We start from the raw sequence: 20,726 nt of genomic DNA, 5'->3' as shown, positions 1-20,726 counted from the left end.
GATGAGGATGATAGTTTGAGGAAGAGATGATGCTGGAGAGGGTTAGAGAGCTGGTGAAGCACAGTCTGCAGAGTCTGCAAATGTATTATTCAGAGTTGGGAGGGGGGGAATTATTGCAGGCTTGTGGTTTCATCTCATTTTGCTCTTATTGACAGTAAGTTTCAAGAGGGACTTGGGTTTTCCCTTGCGTGCTCTTTTGTTATTGATTCGAGGATAACGGTACATACAGTGTTAAGAATAGAGGAAAAAGTCTAGTATGCACAAAAGTTTGTCTGCTGCTGAACTGTATTTGGATCAAGTCCATATATTCCAAAATAATTGCTTTTGGGAGTTTTGGTGAAATGTTACACTGAAGATTTCCCATCATAAGGGGCTACTTTGATTGGTCTTGACCTTCGGACTTATCAGTTCAGTCTGAACCAAAATATTAGGTGTTATTTGGGCCTCAGGCCACGGTCTTGACCGTAAACCGAAATCTAGTCCAACCAAAAGAGGTGAGAACAAGTCAGGGTTCCAATCGTTTGTAGTGAGAATAATATTTTTGGGGATTGTTTCAACTTTCGGGCCATTGCAGGAAGTTGTTACGGCACTTAAAGATGGAAGGAAAGAAGAGAAAGAAGTGGAAGCTGCTCACAGGATTGCTTGTAGTAACAAAGTGAACTGGTTCATACATTTTAATAAACTAGAGATAGAATTAATGTAACGCCGATGTCAGACACACGCCCATCTACAAACCAATCAATGTCAAGTTTAGGTTTATTCAGCCCTCATAGGTGATTGTGACGTTTGTACTGTATGGCATACAAAATTCTTCAGTGCACTGCCCAAATTGCAACATGAAACCAAAACTAACCGGATCAAACGTAAACAATATAACAAGACATGAATCTCGGCTTGGACGATTGTTCAGACTTTCAGATTTCATAACTCCTGACTCCTGTTTAAATATACATTCCAAACAAACTTACCAGGAATGTGTAACGATAGCTTTGTGACTGGAGCATTAAACTTGTATGAATGACACTGTACAACTCCTACATATCGATGCTTTTACAGATTTGTTGTTTCATGCTTTGTTAGCTTAACATTCTTCTGTCATCACCACGCAGCACATTTGTGCTCACAGTGTTTGCCTCTGCAGCAGTTATGGGTAATGAGTATCACAGTGCTGCAGTGCAGTTTGTCGAGATTAAGCAAAACAAATGCCTGATGCTTACTGCAGGGTCAAAGTGTCCGTTTCAATAGTAGCTTTCTCTCTCTCTCCCTCTCTCCCTCTCTCTCTCTCTCTCTCTCTCTCCCCCCCCCCCCCTCCTTCCTTTATCTCTGCTGCTCTGTTCCTGGAGCAGAGATTGATCCTCTCACTCTCGGTCAGTCGTGACCTCGTGTTTCAGAGTGTAGATGTTCTGCTTTAATCAGCGGCATGTACGACAGCGCGATAAAAGCTCCCAGCTGACCAGGTAATAAGTGCAATCGCACAAAGAGACGGATGAATACGCACACAAACATGCCGTTACATCCATATATACAAGTCACCCTGGCAGCTTTGTTTAGTGTTAGTCATGCTGTTTGATCTCCAAGGACATCTCCACAATAAATGCTCGGAGAACAAGACGATGGATGATGAGTGGTTCAGCACACACACAAACAGGCATCCCACCACAGTGCTCGACATCAAAACAAACACCACAAAGATTTGCTGTGTGGAATTGATGAGATTTCCCTTCCTCCCAGGGGCCAGGCTATGTAATGATGACTAATAAGGAATAGCTGCTGCTCCTACAAGTTCCCACATCTTTCATGTGATAGATCCTCAAACAGCCAACCGGCAGTGCATCTAGCTTGAGAAGTGTGATTTGTCGGGTGACTGCGTCCGTAACCCTGAGAAGTAATTTGACTTTTTTTGCTCCAGAGAGAAAAACACGGCTCGTTTGGGGATTATCAATTGGTTATGGATATTATCCCAGCTTCAGATGGGAAATATGTGGTATTTGGTCATTTATATTTTTTTCCTCAACAGAAAGAGCTTTCTCAGTTTTCGAAGGGATTGAAATGCTGTAGTCTTTGCCGCGACAAGGGGAGTCCCAATTCACCGGCGCACCGAGGAAGGTGTTGGGCCTCGTTCTGCTCCAGCTCGTGTGCACTGAACCTCTGTGTGTGCAGCCAAAGGGCCGACCACCAGAGACCCAGATCCATTCATCATTTCTCTTATTCCAGAGCAGCTATAACGATGACAGCTCTGCACAAGGAGAAACCAAAAAACACCATTGGAAGGAGCCAAGGATACTGGGCAGCTACTTATGTTCAGGGTCGATGTTGTCAATTTGGCCATTATTGCAATCAGCATTGTAATAAATGCAATAATTCCATGTGTGTCCTCAGCGACACTGATTAAGTGATAATATGTCTTCAAATGGCTCCGACACTATGACTCCATTAACAATAAACTGCTCTGGGTGTTGAGGTGGTGTCCCGGTCTTGACACTTGTGACTTTGAGAACCAAATGTGCCGCTTTTAACTTAAATATAACATATGTGTGAAGGAATACATTTAATTGTGTTTAATACATATTTTAAATATACGTCAACCTTTAAAGAAAACACACATTACATTGTCACACATGTACTTCTATCGGCGGGGATTGTGCGTCTGTGTTGACCTGTGTTTGACATGTAGCTGCTCATAAATATTGGTTTGCAAGTGTAAATAGAAAGGATAAAAAAGACTCCCAGCAAACGTCTGTGCAGAAGCATCAGTATGTGGCATCTGAGGGCTCCTGGACGCCCTCATTACACCCCCCCCCCCCCCCCCCCCCGCTCTGCCACACACTGGAGTAGCGTGTCGGAGGAATAATAATGGTAGAGTGTCATTCATCATGTGTGTGTGCGCGAGTAATTTAATTGGACCAGCCTGCGCCTCTGCAGGGTCACTCACAGTGGAGGCCATAAATCTGAGACGCTTTGCTCGTGTCCCTATGAGTTGTATGGGAAAGTATTAAATCAAATCCACAGAAGAGGTTCATTTTAAATGTTTTTATCGCTCCGGGAATCATTTTTGTTTGTTTTGGACTTTTGGAACGGGCGATGTCACGCTGAAAACATCTGCGCCTCAGATCCTTTCGACTTCGACTACGCCGTAGCTGACCAGTAATGCACCATTGCTGTAAAGAGCCGTGACTGTCCCATTGTCACGAGAGAGGCAGAAACTAAGAATTAAGCATTCTCTTTGGCCCAAGAGAATAAAACCAGCTACACCAGCAGGTCGTCTCTGGCCCGCCGCCAAAAACTCCATTAGAGCCTCCTGTAAAAAGCTATTGGCTGTGTGTGTGTGTGTGTGAGAGAGTGAGTTTGTGATCTGGGGTCATGGGGTTTTAGTTATTGCAGAAGGATTTACAGGCCTATTACTTCTGATTTTCTTGATTTCAAAGCAGGAGAAGTGCTCTTAACAGAGGAAATGAGCCCTGAACACAAACCGCTCTGCCAACCTGTGTTGTTGTTCCATATTGATTGACAGGTGGTAGGTTGGAGTTTTGATTTGGGTAAATTTCCCCTGATAAACATGTGATCAAAAAAATGTTACCTCCTTGTTGAATAACAAGAGAGGGACAGGGCCTAAAACCTGAACACCACCGTATATATGGGAGAAGAAATAATAGACACACAGGGGGTTTAGCTCACATATAATATGCTCTCAACCTCCGCCCTGATATGTTTGCACACTGTGTGTGGGCTTAAAAGTTCATTTTTCATCCACAACGAATGCTTCTAAGGTGAACCGGTGTCCAAACCTCTGACAAAACACCGGCGACTCCAAAGATTGAGTGCAGGTCGCCTTTAAACCGCACATTACTTATAGCCTGACTCCTATTATTTAGTCATTTGAGACCTCCAGGAGATTCAGCCCGGTTCCCCGAGCTGGTGGTGGACGGTATTTTTAGAACAGCTCCTCCTGCTCGGGGGATGAGATAATCAGTGGGTACTATGACCTTGCCTCTGTGTGCAAGGGCAAGAAGAGGAGTTTGTCAATTTAGTCTGAAACATAATCAAATGTCCGCAGATGAAGCGGAGCCGGGTATTTAGAAATAAATCAACTCCTCTCGGTCAGATTCTACAATAGACCTTCAAGATAAACGTCTGAGCGGTCGACCAATAAGCAGAGAGGGACAAGCGAGAGTGGATTCAGAGTTTGAGAAGAGAGATAACAGGGCATGAACCTCCGATATGAGCCAGGACAGGAACTGTTTCAGGACAAGGTTTTGATTTCCTACAAACTTTGTTTTGTTGTGTTGCGTGTTATCGCCTCACTGAATCTGCACTCTCTCTTTGTTTGACCTGTCAGGGGAACGGTGTTTGGTTTGCGGCGGTTGGGTCTAACTTTAATTTAGTGTAGCAGTCCGCAAACACACACGTGGTTCACAAACACAGCCACAATAGGGAGGCCTGGTGTTTACAGCAGAAACTTCAAGTTTAAAGAGTCACTGCTCGGCTCCTCTTTAGATCGCACAGCAGTTGTGGCCATTATCCCAGATTACCTGCTCTTCACGAGAGCAATAGAGGAGGTTTGCACCCTGTGAAGCTCTCAGTCTATTGTGAGCATCTTTTGAATGATAAGGCCGCCTTGAAGCAATTACATGGGCTGTTAGCTCCATCTGAACCCTCAGCCAACCCTGCTCATGTCGTTTAGCGGAGCACACCGGAAGGTTAAAGAATGAATTGCCGGGTATAGGGATTAACGGACGTTAGACAAGTGAAGGTGTAAAATGAACAGGTGGCTCATCTGTAGGGCAGAACCAATGTGTGTCAGATGGTGTTTTGTTTAATATGACTGAGGTAAAGTGAAAAGGTAACAAGCCGTCAGTGAAAAAAAAAGAAAAGAGCACCCGTCGCTCCCAGTGTTTGCAGGTTCTTTGGAGAGGACACTGTGTTCTCTGGCACTTTTCATTTCAAATCGGCTCATTTAGAATCGTTATGAAATCTCGAATCAGGGATGTGTTGACTCTGCTCTGATTGATTCATTTCATTAATATTGTGTCAGGCAGACACAGCATAGTGGTAATGAATGCCTCCTTGGCCTGATTTTAATCACCTTAATAGCAGAGTGAATGCGGATAAATGAGTCCTGCTTCACTGACTCTTGTAAACAATCTCCTTCCCTCAAACGCGGTTGTTTCTGTGTCTCCTCCGGCTGAATGGCTCCTCCACTCTCTGTCATCACAGAGACTATATGACTAAAAAAGTAATGGAGTATGTGATTTTATTACACTGGGTTTAATGTGGTGTAGTGTGGCTATTTTGAGTGCGCTGCTGGATTACTGAGATTTGATGGAGTTGCAGACTGCTGAGTCTGCACCGGGAGCACTCCACCTCGGATGGACTCATTGCGGCATACATTCTCCACTACGTCTGCGGGGGGGACGCCAGTGCAGTGCTGCCCCCAGTGGTTGGAAAGGTGAATAGCGCGGGATCAGACAGTGCTCCATGAATGAATGAGGCAATGGCATTTGGACTGATGCCCGGGATAAGAGATGCTCAGTCTGTTTCTGCTGAGCTGGGCCCAAGTTACTCTCATGATTGAGAGTCAGAGTCAGCCGTAATGAGCAGGTGGCCTACTTTTCCCTGAAAGGTAGTCAGTGCTCCCGATGACCCAGTGGTGCATACTAAAGAAGGCCACTGTGAAATCTTTACAAACAGTGAAGCTTCTAAACATAAAACAAACTGAGTGAATGTTAAATATGTGTACTAAAGTATGTCACTACACTGCAGACACAGTTGTTTCTCCTGCTGCAGATATCCAGTTGGAGTTGTGCCATATGTGAAATGTAGTCTCTCCTTCAGGGCTTTCTACCTGGATCAGTCCAACATGCCACCCAGCGCTGCACCCAAAGCTGCCCTCATCGATAAGGTGAGAGCAACACAATCACACCACTTCATGCTGCATGACATAATATGAGGAGCCGGATTGGATCTTATGATGCAATGGGGAAACACTTGACACAGAAAGGCATTTGACATCGAGCGGTGGCATAGGCTGGATCAGTTTGAATGCACGATCAAAAATACGCCTCCAAGCCTAGATTGAATTAACTAATATAATGTGTAATTACTACCAGCAACCAAAGACTGCATATAAAGATGACGCTGCGTCTAATGGGAAAGATGGATGACGCTGCCGCCTGTGCTTAAGCAATCATCGGGTGGAGCCATGGTATCAAGGTCCTGCTAATATACGCCCTCGACCAATCATGATTCAGCCTTAGCTGTCAATAATGATATTTCATCCTGTTTTTAAAGCATCAAATAACAAATTAAAACCGAACCAAAATCACAGACACCATCTTTGGCAAAAAGTGTTTGACTTTTTGTTTTGTTTGACCCATGTCCTGTCTGATAACATGGAGGATGCAGTGTTTATAACCTGTCCTCCAGCCAACCACTAGGGGGCGATCTTACAGATTTGTCATGTCCTCGATCTATTTTATTTTTTCCTGTGGACAATACACTACACCTATTGAATGTGATACCTCAAGCACCTCCTAATCTGTAGATCTCTTCTTTACATGCACCACTTTGCTCCCCAACAGTCTGAAAGTGTTATTCTTCCCTGCTCTGACCTCCGTCCCTCTGTCCCTCTGTCCCTGCCCAGTTGATGCGTCCCCTCAATGCTCTGGAGGAGCTCTACCGCCTGATGGAGAGTTTTATCAGCTGTCGCCGCACCGCCGCCTGTCAGTACACCGCCTGCGGGGCCTCCGGAGTGGGACTGCTCACTGTGGCCTCCGAGCTCTGCTCTCGTCTCGGAGCCACACACATTGTCATGTGCAACAGCGGCGTTCATCGGTGAGTGTGTGGGCACGTCTGCCAGTGCTGTACGAGCCGCCTCCAGTTAAATTATATGTTCCTGCTTATCATTTTCTCCCCTGTCAACTTTCCGCCGTTTTCCTTTCTCTTTGCATCTCCCTCGCACTGACACACTTCTCACCTTTACCACTTTTACCACAGTTTCTCCCTGGTTCTTCTGCTCCTCCCTTTATCCTCCGTCTAACACTCAATTTCATAAACTCTCCGTAGCCCTGCTCTCTTGCACCATTATCTATTAATACACAGTCTCTGCATTAATTAACAGCAGGATATTCTAGTTAATAGGGCCCATTGTTTCTCTCGGACCAGATTAGGGACTTTTAAATAGGCAGAGCACTTTAACCAGGAAGGAGACAGGTCAATTACTTCCTTTCTCATTGAATTCTATAAATGGCCGCCTAATTCACCTGCTGCTGATGGAACTATTCATCAATGCACGAGGACCAAAATATCCTGATCGTTTGTCAGCGTTCATCCCTCCTTCCAGTTTTCATCTTTCATCTCTAACTCTGCTCTTTTTTCCTTCCACCCACCCATTACTCTGATACCCTCTTACTTTACCCCATGACAGTTTCCACATCTTTTGGTCTCAGTCAGACACACACACAGACACACACGCGCGCTCTCTTGAGTTCGCTGGAAGTGACTGATGGCTTGATGAAGTGACACGGATGGAGCTGGGTGCTTGTCTGAGCTCTAATAGAAAGTTCCTGTCTCTGCGAGCGCTGCTGCGTCTTTATTAACACACACAGCGAGTGTGTGTGTCTGTGCAATTATACACACCAGCCACTACTCATCCAGATAGGCAGGCTAAGTGTACCGTGTCATAGCAAGTGACAGGGCCTGAAATATTTAGGATTATTTGTGAACTTACTTCTTATACACTGTATTACCCCACGAAGCTGTAGGATGGTGGGCTATAGGATTCAATATCAAGTGAGGGCGAGTTAAAAATACTTTGATGTCCGCTCCAAAAAACTTATTTGTATGTTTTTCTCATGTAAATGTGGAGCACACAAGCTAAATCTGGTCTAAAGCCGAAACCTATGAAACCAAGCCAGCAGATTAAATTGCATTATCAGTGTGGCAGCCTCCTCAGGCGGTATTGATTGGATTTGTTGATGGACGATTTGGTTTTAATAACAGTGAAAGCTGGATATTTCGGGGGCATCCACAGTTCACTATAGTCTGCGACTCCCCTCTTCCACAGATTTGATTTTCTGCCCATCATTTTCACCAACAACTATTAGGAAGAAAAATAGAGGAGTTCATCGTCGGTCAGAAAAACAAAAACAAAAGCAGAGGAAGAAAACATATCAGAAGCCTTATCCTCAACCCAAGGCTCCAATTGAGCTACTTTTTTTTCTTCCAATATTTTTCTCACTCATCCCCTCTTCTTATTCTCTTCTCGCTCATTCTTTGCCTTTCTCTGTGTTTTTCACTCTTTTTTTTCTCCTCTTTAATAAGTCTGGAGTTTCTAAGTAAGGACTCAGCTCTGGAGAGACGCAGTGTAAATGTGCTGGAATGACATAAAACGGATGAATATAAATATGTCATATATAAATACTATCTCACCAACTCTAATGAAAAGGGAAACACACACACACTCCCACACAGATTTTGTGCAGCTCCTTCATCCTGCTCCAGCTGAAGAGATATTTAAAGATCCTCTGTGGGTTACCCCCCCCCTCCCCCCTTTTTATCAGTGTGGGAGGCTAAAAAATGGGTGATTAAAATATTTTGGGCTGGACTGTGGACGTCTTTTGTTGTTGGAACAAACTGGTGATTGTTGATTTAATTTATCTGTATTGCATCATATATAAGTGATTCATCTGGACCACAAGGGGACATTTAAATCTTGATCTGATTGATTAATGGCCTGTGGGAGCAGTTTGTCGATTGTGAACATCTGCTGACCTAAAAAAAAAAAAATGTGTTCAGTTGAGAAACTTGACGACAAGATAACGGAACTTCTCAGACTTCCTAGAATCAGAATCAGAACCAGAATCAGAATTCTTTTTATTGCCATGTATATTTGCACATACAGGAAATTGCCTTGGTGTGGTTGGTGCACTTTACAAACAACAAATTAAAACAACAATATAACAATATAAAAAAAAACAACAACAACAATATATACAGTAGAAGGGTTACGTGCAGAAAGACAATGTTGCTTAATGAAAGGGACCCTAGAAGGGTGTGAACTTTTGACAGTTCAATTTACAGTGGTATGACCCTGGATCAATATACTAGTACAGCATGTTACCACAGAAAGGCCACCCAACAGCCTATACTGTATGTGTGTTTGACAAGCAAGGTCAGAGAGACAGTGTATCTTTGAATCTGCCGGCCTACAAAGTCTAAATCACAGAGTCATGTCAACTCTCATTGTGCACCCGTCACAACTTCATGGCGGCAGGAGTATATATCACCTCCGTCACAGGAGGAGTGCCGACCTGTCCTTGCTCCCTTCCCTCTCGCCCCTCAACAAGAGCGAATCAATCACATCGATCAGAAAAAACGGTGACGTCCCCTCAGGTGCAGAAAGACCAGGGCGAGGTTAGAACCCCCTCCTCTGCTGATGAACCTGCGTCATAGCGGTGTGAGTGACGTCTCACTGGCAAATGAAATGATTCATTAGAGCTGAGATGAGCGAAGGTGATGCTGATGCCGAGGTTTCAAGAGGAGCAAAGAAATCTGCTCGGGGGGGCAGGAGGGGGGGGGGGATTCACTGTAGCTGTGCTGAATTCTGCCAGAGATTCATCAAGCCCATGGTTTGACGTGCTTTTATTTTCCACTGATGTTTGTTTCAGTCTCAGATCTCGTATTCAGCCTTCATCTGTTCCTGATGCCTTTCATGTTGCAAACGTGAATGAGTGAGTGAGGAGCCAGAGAACGTAGACGTAGTAGATGCTCGATGTTTTTATACCTCTGTGCCGTGGACAGCCAGCGGCAGGAGGCTTCGTGTCTGTCCTTGTGAACAAATCTCTAGAACACCTCAAGGGAATTTCTTTGGTACGAACATTCAGTTCCAATCACAAATTAATATAATCCATTTTGGTGGTTGAAAGGCCAAGGTCGCAGTGACCTCATGTTATAATATATCACAAACACCCCCAGGGTCAACAGAAGCAAGATCCTGCAGCCTGATGTACCCACACGCCAATTAAACATCCACCTCCTCGGTGCTTATAAATATGCAGAGTGAATGTTTGAGCTTGACCTCATGTTTCCTCTCTGATCAACAGCTGCACGCTGAGTGTGACGTTGGAGCAGGCCATCCTGCTGGCCCGAAACCACGGCCTGCCGCCTCGCTGCATCATGCAAGCCACCGACGTCATGAGGAAACAGGTATGGACTGCATTCTGCACACTTTTAAAAACACACACAGGCACAACCTCTTTGTTGTTTTCCCCTCAGCTGCCACAGTGCCCACAGTCCCTACTTTTGGAGTGAATCCCAGTTTCAATCCACAATTTCTGGATCCAAAACCAAGATAAACCATATGCTTCATTGAGTCAAAAGTAGGCAGCCAGAACAGTATCAGTGATAAACAGAGCCAATAGTGGAGCAGTGACACCACTATAGCTTCATTGGTCAATGTTTGATTTCTCACACACACGATCAATTCATTAATCTTGCTATTTTTCAAGGCAGTCAAAAGAAAGTCTACTTTTTGGTGTTTTCTGCGTTTAAGCAAATATCCCTTTGCCTCCGTTTCTGTTGTAATTAATTTTGCCTCTCTCCGTTTCCATCCCCCCTCACTGCTCTCTCTGCCCGAGTTCAATCTTATCAGATTTGCATTCACTGCAACCACGATATGAATTTACCAAAACGGAGTCGTAATGAGAAGCCGAACAGACTGCTCGAGAGGCTGCTGCTTGTTTGTTTGTCTGCATGCCTATTTGGGGTCAAGGGAAGGAATTCCCATTACTTGCCCAGCGCGTACGCACATTCTCACTCCACAAAAAGCTCCGGCCGTGACCACATCTTGGCATATGTCTCCGAGGCTCATTAGAGGTTCTGTGAGTGCTGGCTGGTTATTTAGCTGTTTGCAGTGAGAGCAGAGGTTAGACGAAGGGCTGATGGACCGCGGCAGGATAGACGCATTTCACTTCTACACTCCGAGAGATGGGCCGGCTGCCAGGAGGATGCATCTCTGTGCATTATTTAACCTTGAGCGCTACTGTATGTGGCTGGAGGGGAGATCCATCTTGTGGAGGGTGTGGTTTGAGACAATTTTTTTTATATGAATATGAACAGGTATTGAGTTTGTAGTTTCGGTTCATTAATCAGAGGGGGACTTTTTCATTATGTTTCCATCGCAATAATTTTTCTGTGTCTGGCTTTAGACTTTTTCTGTTTCATTGCGTTATCCTTGACCTACACATCACTGAGGGGTGTGTGTGCGTGTGCGTGTGTGTGTGTGTGTGTGTGTGTGTGTGTGTGTGTGTGTGTGTGTGTGTGTGTGTGTGTGTGTGTGTGTGTGTGTGTGTGTGTGTGTGTGTGTGTGTGTGTGTGTGTGTGTGTGTGTGTGTGTGTGTGTGTGTGTGTGTGTGTGTGTGTGTGTGTGTGTGTGTGTGTGTGTGTGTGTGTCTATCATTCACGGTAGCATTCAGAAAAAAAGTGTTCATTCTAAAACGATGGAAGACTGTGAATGTAAACACTTGCACATACATGTCTTGTACCAGTTTCATTTACCATCTTTACCCCAGTTTGATGGTTGTTTCAACTCTTTTGATAAGACTCATGAGATGGATTACCATGAACTTCTGTACAGACAATCATGGTTCACTGGGGAAGAATCCCTAAGTCTGGTGATTTGACTTTGTGTGGGGAGTCTTTTGTCTTAATTTATATTATCTCACTATCAAAAAGGTTTAGAAACCTAATTTACTTGAATCGAGTTCCAAACTGTAAAAAGAGTTTGAGCTCCCGTAGTTGGATCTGATTCATCTGATCTCCTCTGGGCGCTGTGTCCTATGGGGACATCGGGGGCATCTCTGTCCGGAGGGAATCAGATCAATCGAATAATTGCTGATGCTATCCTGCTCTGAACGTAGCTCGGGGGCCAACTCTCAGACTGCACATGGCAGAGCTGTAACTGAGAGGTCAGCTAATGCAGTTCCTGCCAGTCACTGCCTCTGTGCTTTAAAAAGGAGACGCCGATGACGCCTTTGGATAGTGTTTTGAGTGTGTGTGTTTCTGCGTGTACGTGTGTTTCAGAGGGGGAGCAGGTTTTTTTGCGTGAGCAGGTGTTTGTGTGCTCAGATTGAGAGGCTGAGTTTCTTCTCGCCCCCTGCAGATGTGTATCTGCCAACTCTGCAGCCAGCGAGCAAACTACAGCAGCGTTAGCAAAGAGCAGACGTGCACCTGACTGAGCGAAATCGAAACCGGCAGCACACAAAACACAAGCAGGTTTCAAGTCCTGTACACCTCCTTAGAGACTAGGCTTTCTACATGTGCATGCAATGATATAGAGCAGACGTGTGCAGATGCAGCGGTATAGTTATTATTTTCGGTTCTCCACATGCAATATTTGTTACAGCTGTTTATACTAGAAATTATAGGTGAATCCAAGTCATTCATGTTCTGACAGGAAGCAATTTAACCTGAGGGCCGAAACTTGTGTCAAACATCATCAGACGTATTTCCCCCGAGATGTTTCCAGATTGTTGTTCCTCTTTGGCCCAGTTGACTTTTGAAATATGTGAATAAATCTGTTCAACAGCAAAGTCCAAGTCCCCTAAAACGTCCCAGTGCCTTCCAAGCAGTGAATTCAATACAATGATGTAGGAAATGCACACATAGTTCCAAAGTTTGTAGCATATTACTCAGCATGTGTAATTCTAAACAAATGCTGAATCACCGCACTCCTCCCTGTAATTTCTTTGGGAGGAAGCATTCTCAATTATCAGAGGGCACAACTGTTCTATGGCTCTCTGCATAAGCTCCTCTCTCTAGGGTATTGGTTCCGGGCCCCTATTTATAGCCCTCGCATTTCAAGTTTATGCACAGTGTCGTGAATTGACGATTTTCTTTTGGTCTTTCAGGGGGCGAGAGTTCAGAATTCTGCCAAGAATCTGGGAGTGAGGGATCGGACGCCATCATCAGTCCCAAGGTAAAACTGCCGTCACTGCAAAACTGTGTGTGAGGGGCAACGTCAGCCTATTGATTCCCATACCATCACATACGGCTTTGTATGTGACATAACGTGTACTTTACATTATGTGAGACCATGTGAATTGTTACCCTTGTTGGTAAATTGTCTCGATCTGCATTCAAATCACCAACATTTTAAGATTCCTTTGTAATATATGTTTTTTAACGTACAGTACATATCCATTTCTAATTGTACTTCCTAGCTTCCTGTTTTAGTAGAAGACAATTTGTCATTTCAAACTAGAGGAAACCTATTGATCGTGAGTTCAGGGTTTGAAAACAACACAGTAGGTTTTGCTGATGGAGTTGCGACACTCAAGTTCTCAATCATTTAGCTACACAAACATTTTTAAACGAAACAAAACAAATAAGTTAAGTTGGGCTAAATGTTCCCTTCAAACTAACGTTAAGAAGTTATGTTAATTCTAACATTCTCCTGTAGTCTGATTTTTTTTTTTTTCAAATTGCTGCTCCGACTCTTCAACTGTCCATCACAGGGCGGACATCTCCCTGCAGTCACACATATTCAGCGTTTTTAAAAGTGCGTGTATTTGTGCTGTCCAGTTGCTCTGTGTGTGCACTTTTTGTGCAGGACTGAGGCCAAATGGTTCCATTAGAAAGGAGCTCCCTGTTCTCCGTCGCTCTGAGACCAGGACCGCCTCAGCCATTTGGCTGTGACATATAGGCTTTTGTGTGACAGGCAGCCCTTTTGAACCTTTTAGTGAAATTGACAAATACAATTAAGTAGCGGGATGATTAGTGTTGAGACATTCTGACCACCGAGCAAAATCGCTGCACTCTCAGTAGGTTTATGTCATAATTGTTCCAGCGTGAGGGAGCGCTGTAGGATGTGCTGCGGGGATCATGAGATGTTCACAAGACCGAGATTCTCAGTGATCTGCCGATGAAAGCGACAGTGACGTTTTAGTGAGAGTTTACTCTGCAAGTATCTGATTTAAAGTGAATCTATTCAAAAGCAAAAAGATGTGAGTGGTGTAAATGGGGATTTAAAATACGGGCGAGAGTAGTGCTCTGTTAAGAGAAAAGCAAAGAGGCTGATATCGGAAGAAATCTGCTCCGAGATCAGAGAAAATAATGGATGAATTATGAATAAAACCAAACAAATTTGTTGCTAAAGTATTTTTCTCTTCATTACGGCGTCAGAAAAGAACATATAATCTTTGAGTCTAGAGCGCGACAGATGCTGGCTGATGCCGTTACAGATAAAAGAGAGTGAAATAAATTTAGTTATAAGAAAAAAAAAAACTAACAATGATTGCTAAGATGTCAAAGAAATGTAATTGAGATTTGATATTTGATAGTTTAATGCCTTTTTGTATTTCTCTGACCAGGTTGTACAAGCTGTGCCAGCCCCCTCCCCCCGATGGTGACCCATAATGCACTACACCCAGGAAGGTGCTGAGCAGTGAGTCCGAGGCGTTCCGCGCCGGAAGTCTTCCCTCCGCTCATGAAGGATCAACCCATCTGAACATTTCTATATGCTCAGAACAGCTGCCTTAAGTGTAAATAGACTTTCTTTTTTTTTTTTTTACGTAAATAGTATTTTTTAATACTTTATATTTTTCACAGTTGTACTTTATACATATTTTGACTTGTTTTTTTATTGTGTAATGCATCTGACGTGGAGATGAGAAAACAAAGGATTTGATCTCAATGGACTTAAATAAGCTCAGTGTCTTGGCTTCATTGAAAAATTTGCTTTTTTTCATGTGGGACGATTACATGTCATGTTTTTAGTTTCATTTGCATATGAAATAAGCAAGATAACCTTGATTCAAAAGATATTTTCCTTGTGTTTGTTCAGATTAGCCAACAATCTGTCTCTGTCCTCTGCCTCCTATGCGTTAATCACACGAATGTCATTTCTAACGCTTCCTGACATGATTTTTATCTTCTGTAAATATACACTTTTAGCAGAAAGAAGCAGAAAAGACTCCTGCTGCTGTTTCCTAAAGATTTTGAACTTCAATGGCTGTCGTATGCATGAATATAAAGATTTTCAATGGTTTATCAGTATTAACACATGATAGTTTACGGGAAGTACAGCTGTGAGATATATTCTGTTATTTTATATAGACAGTACTCAGGATTAAAGTGTCTCTATGTGCTACTTATTATTGGATGTTGTCAGTGAAGGGTGGATTACTCAATGCCATGCAAACAGCCCAGTGATAATAAACTGCATTAGTAAGCTCCAGTGCTGTTCCCACACGGATGTCTCTGTTGTTCCATCAATGGTGATAAAACGACTTATTGCAGCAAGGATTTTCCTCAAAACACTAAAAATGTTTTCAAATATATTAAAGCTGATCAAATGAGGTTATGACCAATTCACGACTGACTTTGTTTATTCTGTATTTAACATGTATCACTTGAACAATATCTCAGTGTAATAAACAGACCTGCTTCATGGAAAAACACTATCCAGCCTTTCTTATAAGTAGAGCCGATGAACCGAGTACAACAAATGTGTAATACCTTATCAACCCATACACACACATATATATCAACATTGATACAAGGAAGTAAAAAAACGGTGATGGAACACAACATAACCTTTGACCTTAAAGCCGTACTAAGCTTTCTGATATCGATATCATTCAATATTCATGTATATAAATTACTCATATATAATTTTGCAAGAGTCATAACTGACAGAAGTGATTGAGGCTTGATATTTTACAGTTTATCCATAAACTTTACGATATATAGCTGAAAATATGAAAACATTTAAAATGATAACTCACTATCCAAAAATACTTCTTGTCTGCATTGTCTGTTTAAAACCTTGGCTAACCGATAAAAACGATTAATCGATCAAATCTTATTTAAATGTTTTATTCTACGGTTGTTTAGTAACCGTTTTATCTACACTGAAGGACACCAATTATATAAATTATACTTTTTTCTTTTATGTTACTCTGCAGAATGTGTAACACGTTTGCGTTAAATACCGTCCGCGAGGTGCACGTGAGACTGCGCAGTTTCTTAGCGTGAATAAATTCGCGTCATGTGACACGTGGAGGACGCACGGTGGATGACAGGGGGACCGACCCGGAGCAGGAGTCCGGACGGGACCTCTTCACACTCAGTCTCTGGCCGGGAGCAGGCTGCGCTCTGTGGGTGAATGGGAGTGGCTCAGTTAACACCGGCAGCCAGTGAGCGGAACACTTGGGATCCGTGTCACCGAGCCGCTGCCGCCGCTGAGCCGCCGGCGTCCACCGGGAAGCTGCCGCCGCCGAGCTGGGGACGGTCCCGGGCTGAGTCTCCACAATGAGCCGGGCTCCACAACCTCTAACGAGGCGCTCGGTGACATTTTGAACGGGGAGTATTTTTTTTCTTTTGACACCCTCCCTTCCTGAAGGACGAATGACAGCGGCTCACCCCGTGATTTCATCCCGTTAAAAGCTCCGGCGAGGACGGACAGTTTCCTCATGGCGTCCCCTCAGCAGTCCAGGATCCAGTCGTACCTGGAGAGGAACAAGATCGGTCCCTTGTTCGAGGTGAGTGAAAGTTCCCATTCTGAAGAACCGCTTCTTTCCATGAATCCTATTTATCTCCAGTTTGTGTTCAATGATCAGATCTGTCACACTCGAGTAACTGACACTATACAGAACTCTATCACTACCTGTACTAGCTGGTAAAGCATTTAGTACTTAAAACTGTATTATTCAACCTTATATACACCTTTACTCTATATTAAACCATCTAGCTGGATTCAACTATATTATGTATCCTTATATACTCTTGTATTGCAGATAGTAAATGATTTAGTACTTTAAACTCTATTATTCAACCTTATATACACCAATACTCTATATTTAAGCATTTAGTACTTTAAGCTATATTATTTCGTCATATATACACTTCCACTGTAGATACTCAATCATATAGTTACATTAAACTATATTATTCAACCTTATATACACTTGTATTGTAGATATTATAACATTTAGTACTTGAAACGCTATTATTCAACCTTATATACAGTTGCACTATCTCTATATTGAGGCATTTAGCCACATTAAACTCTGTTATTTCTCCTCATATACGGTTTACCGTAGATGTCAAACCATTAAGCTACATAAGACTCTGTTATTTCTCCCTATATACACTTGCACTGGAGATGTTAAAGCATTTAGCGATGTGGATATTCATATTCATCCTCGCATTTTCCTTCATTTCTCCATGCACTTCCTGAGCTGTCCCACTGCTACTCCACTCACCACTCTAGCACAGAGGAATATTGGCCGCCGCGTTTACGCTCACATCTCCGTGTTCAGCTCTTCCTACAGTCGTTTGCATTTCAATAAGACGCTGACTCCACACACACTCGGTTTGGTGAGGTTACAGGGGAGCTGCCTGCCTGCCTGCCTGTCTGTTTGTTTGCCAGTCAGGAGGATCGGTGTGTGTATTCTCAGGGTGGCTCCTGAGCAGCCCAGGGGAGAGCATGACTTCATCCTTTTGTTTGCTGTTGGATTTATGGCTCAGAGCAGGACCGCACACAGGTGTGAGGCGGGATCACGGCAAAGATGGAGAGGACAAGAATCCATGTGGCGTTGAGATGATTGAGCGAGTGTCTTCAAACAAGAGCAGGCGAGAGCAGCGTAATGCGGTGGGCTGAACATGCACCGTGCAGTATTCACATGCGTGGTGTGTTTCTGCGGGGAAAAAAAGTGCTGACGTGTGAGTCCCGTGCTTCAGCTGGTTGTGTAGTCGCAGCAAACACACACACAAATTGAAGTGCCTGTTAGGCAGATGTAGGAGCAGTGGCGAGGGTCGTTTCAGCACCGTGGACAGAGACCTACCCTGTGAAGGAAGGGAATAAGGGAATCTTACTGAGGCCACAACCACACATTGATAGTCAACCGTGTGTGTGTGTTTGTGTGTGTGTGTGTGTGTGCTCTCTCTCTCTGTTTGTTTTTCCTCCCTCCATTTTTCCTCTTCCACCTGTCTCCCCCCTCTACTCTCTGCCTCACCCCCCCCCCCCTCGCCTGTTCTTAGCCACAATTAAACTCCTTTATGTGACCGTTGAAGATGATTAGAGCAAAATGGGACTTAACGGTGGCGCCTGCGGTGCTGATGAAAAAACACCTTTGCTCCAAAGATCGATGAGCTCACTGGGTGAAGCTCTTTCATGCTTTGCATTGCATCATGTGTCCTGAAGGAACCCTGTAGACTTTTTATCCTGAGCTTTAACGATCATTGCCGACTGCGCAGAGGCTGTGAGGAGTTTCAGGTCGGTTGACGATGTTGGAAAGAGATGTAGTAAGAGGAGTATACATCTCCTGGGTCTGCCTCTCTCATGAGAAAATGACGCAGGCGCTCCCCTGGTGTTGCGCTTGAACAGAACCTTGGTCTTGTCTCAAAGAGAATTCATCCAAGTGCAGTCGGTTGTGAAGAAACAATTTGAAAAAGAAGAATCCAGGAAGAGCTGCAGGAATCCCTTTTGTAATTTTCCTTTTTTAGATCAGATGAAGAGAGCGGTCGTGCAGCAGATGTAATCACACAATGGTTCTGCTGCGCTGCTTCAACCAAAAAGAGCTGATTGAAACTTCGATTGTCATTCAAACAAAATGAGAACAACACTTTTTGGTTAAATGCAACACCTCTCGGTTACAAGAGCACACGTCTCAAACTATGGATTCATATGTGTACATCTTATAAATTTATTTAAGGTAAAAAGACCATTACAAGGATTAGTGCGATGCAATACACACATTAGTGACACAACCCGGTTTCTGCAGTAATTGTATTTTCCAGAGACGGAATAAAATGTCTCCTGATTGGTTTTAATGTGAGTTGATTAACACTCATCATTCAAAACATTATTCGTTTTAACAGGAGCATGACCGGTTGATGTTAGCCTTTCACAGACGTATCGGTACCTGCGATTGTATTTGTCGATATGAGATTACATTTTACAGAACTAATGTGTATTTCATTTTACATGGAAAAGTACCTTTTTTCAACTGAAGATCAGCCTATTTAGGTTTATTGCTCTATTGTTATTAATAATAAAGTTTATGGTTAAAATCTAAACGAGGGTATGATAACGACATCTTGGTAATCACTGACATTTTTTTATTATAGCTGACAAATTGATTTCGGAAACCCTTCTCTCTTCCATACCAGTATCGTCCCCCAAAACTCCATATCGGTCAAGGTGATCTTACTTTTGTCTACAATTATTGTCTTAATATATTAATTGAGGAGCCTCAACAAAGTGTAATGAAGCATCATGTTAGCTGAAGATAGGTCAGCTAACATCGTGTATGAAGATCCGAGTTCTTCTCTGATCCATCTCTAATTAACGCTCTGCCTCTTACGTCATGCTGTGTAAACGCTCAATGGGATCTATTCCTTTACCAGAAGCTGCTCTTTGCAAACCCCATAACCTCGTCCCTCTCCCCCCCCACAGCGCCGCAGTATTAAAACGTCTGTGTAACAGCGAGCAGGGATTCATTTACTCACTCTGATGAGACACGGCTTATGATTTGCCAGAGAATTGTTTTTTTTTTTCCTTCTCTCACTAATGAAATGGTTGCTTTTCGGAGATAGCAAGCTGAGTCAACACCAGCAGAATATTCTCTAAGACGTGAAGCAGCCTTTCATAATAATTGAAGTAATTGCACCCTGGATTATTGTCAGCCACTTATTATTTTCCAACACTTACTCTTTTCCATTCGCTAAATGGTTTAGGTCCAGCGTGACCTTTCATACATCTGTGTTAGAGGAAGAGTTGCCAGTGTAGCCGTTAAAGCAAGCGGACGTATTGGATGCAGCAGGCGTATGTGTGGGTTGGGTGAATCTCCACTTTCCTGGCATTTAGAATATGACAGAACCGCTTCACCTGTGTGAGAAAATCTGTGGAATTCTCTGATCTTGGCATTATCAGAGAAGATCTGCGTGATCAAAGTGTAAATCTCTGACATTTAAACTTGTATGACAGCAGCGGGTGGTAAAAATGGAGCAGTCATTTGCCTCTTATCACCAGACGGTATGAAAACCACTCTCCTTTTCCTCCCCGCTGCGATCCTTCATGTCTAAGTCAATATAATTGCCATGTGGAAGCAGTGGCTGTGTGAAGCAATGGATCCTGTTAATGCAGCTCCGACCAAATAGTGTCACTGGTTTGAACTGGAAATGGTGTAAAAGTCAAACGTTGAGTTGTAACGAATTGGTTTGACTCTTCAAGTCTTAACTTTTTCTTCAGTGACTTCTTTAGCTGGAATCGTGGTCTGCTAATATACTGTGGCTTCGAATTGGTCTCAGCACAGGGCTTTTTATGACCCCTTGCTGATACAGTATTATTAAGACACAGATGAGTAGCAAACTGGATTGGCACTGGCTTGGATACATCTTTAATGAAATGAATCAGGTCTGTATTGCTGCGTCTTATCATTTTAGATGTTTTATTAGTGCACAACAGCACCTAAGAAAATGCACAATGAGAATACAAAACGCAGAGAACGCTAATCCAATTAATCACTTTGTTTCTTATCTCATTGAGATACGGTATGTTTCTGCCTCAGATTTCCATTCTCACAATAGAATGATCCCTAATGTAATTTCCAACGTGCGGGAACAAAATGAAAATGACATCATTGAAATCGATAAATACAAAGAGAAGACCACTGCTGATGAATCTGCTCAGTTTCGGGCCGATAACTTGGGTAAAGGTGCATGGA

General features: G+C 43.3%; 2 protein-coding genes across 4 annotated transcripts in view; both read left to right on the top strand.

The window, feature by feature from the left end:
- prex2 (phosphatidylinositol-3,4,5-trisphosphate-dependent Rac exchange factor 2) overlaps positions 1–15,455 on the top strand; it is an 85,862-nt gene extending 70,407 nt beyond the window's left edge. Inside the window, exons 37-41 of one of the 2 annotated variants that reach the window (XM_062379579.1) lie at positions 5,821–5,899; positions 6,641–6,831; positions 10,101–10,203; positions 12,906–12,973; positions 14,367–15,455. In XM_062379579.1, coding sequence (XP_062235563.1) covers positions 5,821–5,899; positions 6,641–6,831; positions 10,101–10,203; positions 12,906–12,973; positions 14,367–14,412 — 487 coding nt within the window. In that variant the 3' untranslated portion in view covers positions 14,413–15,455. The remainder of the gene's footprint in view (positions 1–5,820; positions 5,900–6,640; positions 6,832–10,100; positions 10,204–12,905; positions 12,974–14,366) is intronic. The other variant, XM_062379580.1, reaches the window with a different exon arrangement.
- Positions 15,456–16,122: 667 nt separating this feature from the next.
- c21h8orf34 (chromosome 21 C8orf34 homolog) overlaps positions 16,123–20,726 on the top strand; it is a 53,235-nt gene continuing 48,631 nt past the window's right edge. For both annotated transcript variants that reach the window (XR_009912020.1, XM_062380066.1), the window contains exon 1: positions 16,123–16,538. Coding sequence is in view for 1 of the 2 variants with exons in the window: in XM_062380066.1 (XP_062236050.1) it covers positions 16,470–16,538 (69 nt within the window). In the remaining variant the exon portion in view is untranslated. The remainder of the gene's footprint in view (positions 16,539–20,726) is intronic.

Source organism: Platichthys flesus, chromosome 21, assembly GCF_949316205.1.
Source record: "Platichthys flesus chromosome 21, fPlaFle2.1, whole genome shotgun sequence".
NCBI lineage: Eukaryota > Metazoa > Chordata > Actinopteri > Pleuronectiformes > Pleuronectidae > Platichthys > Platichthys flesus.
This window is presented reverse-complemented; position numbering and strand designations above follow the sequence as displayed.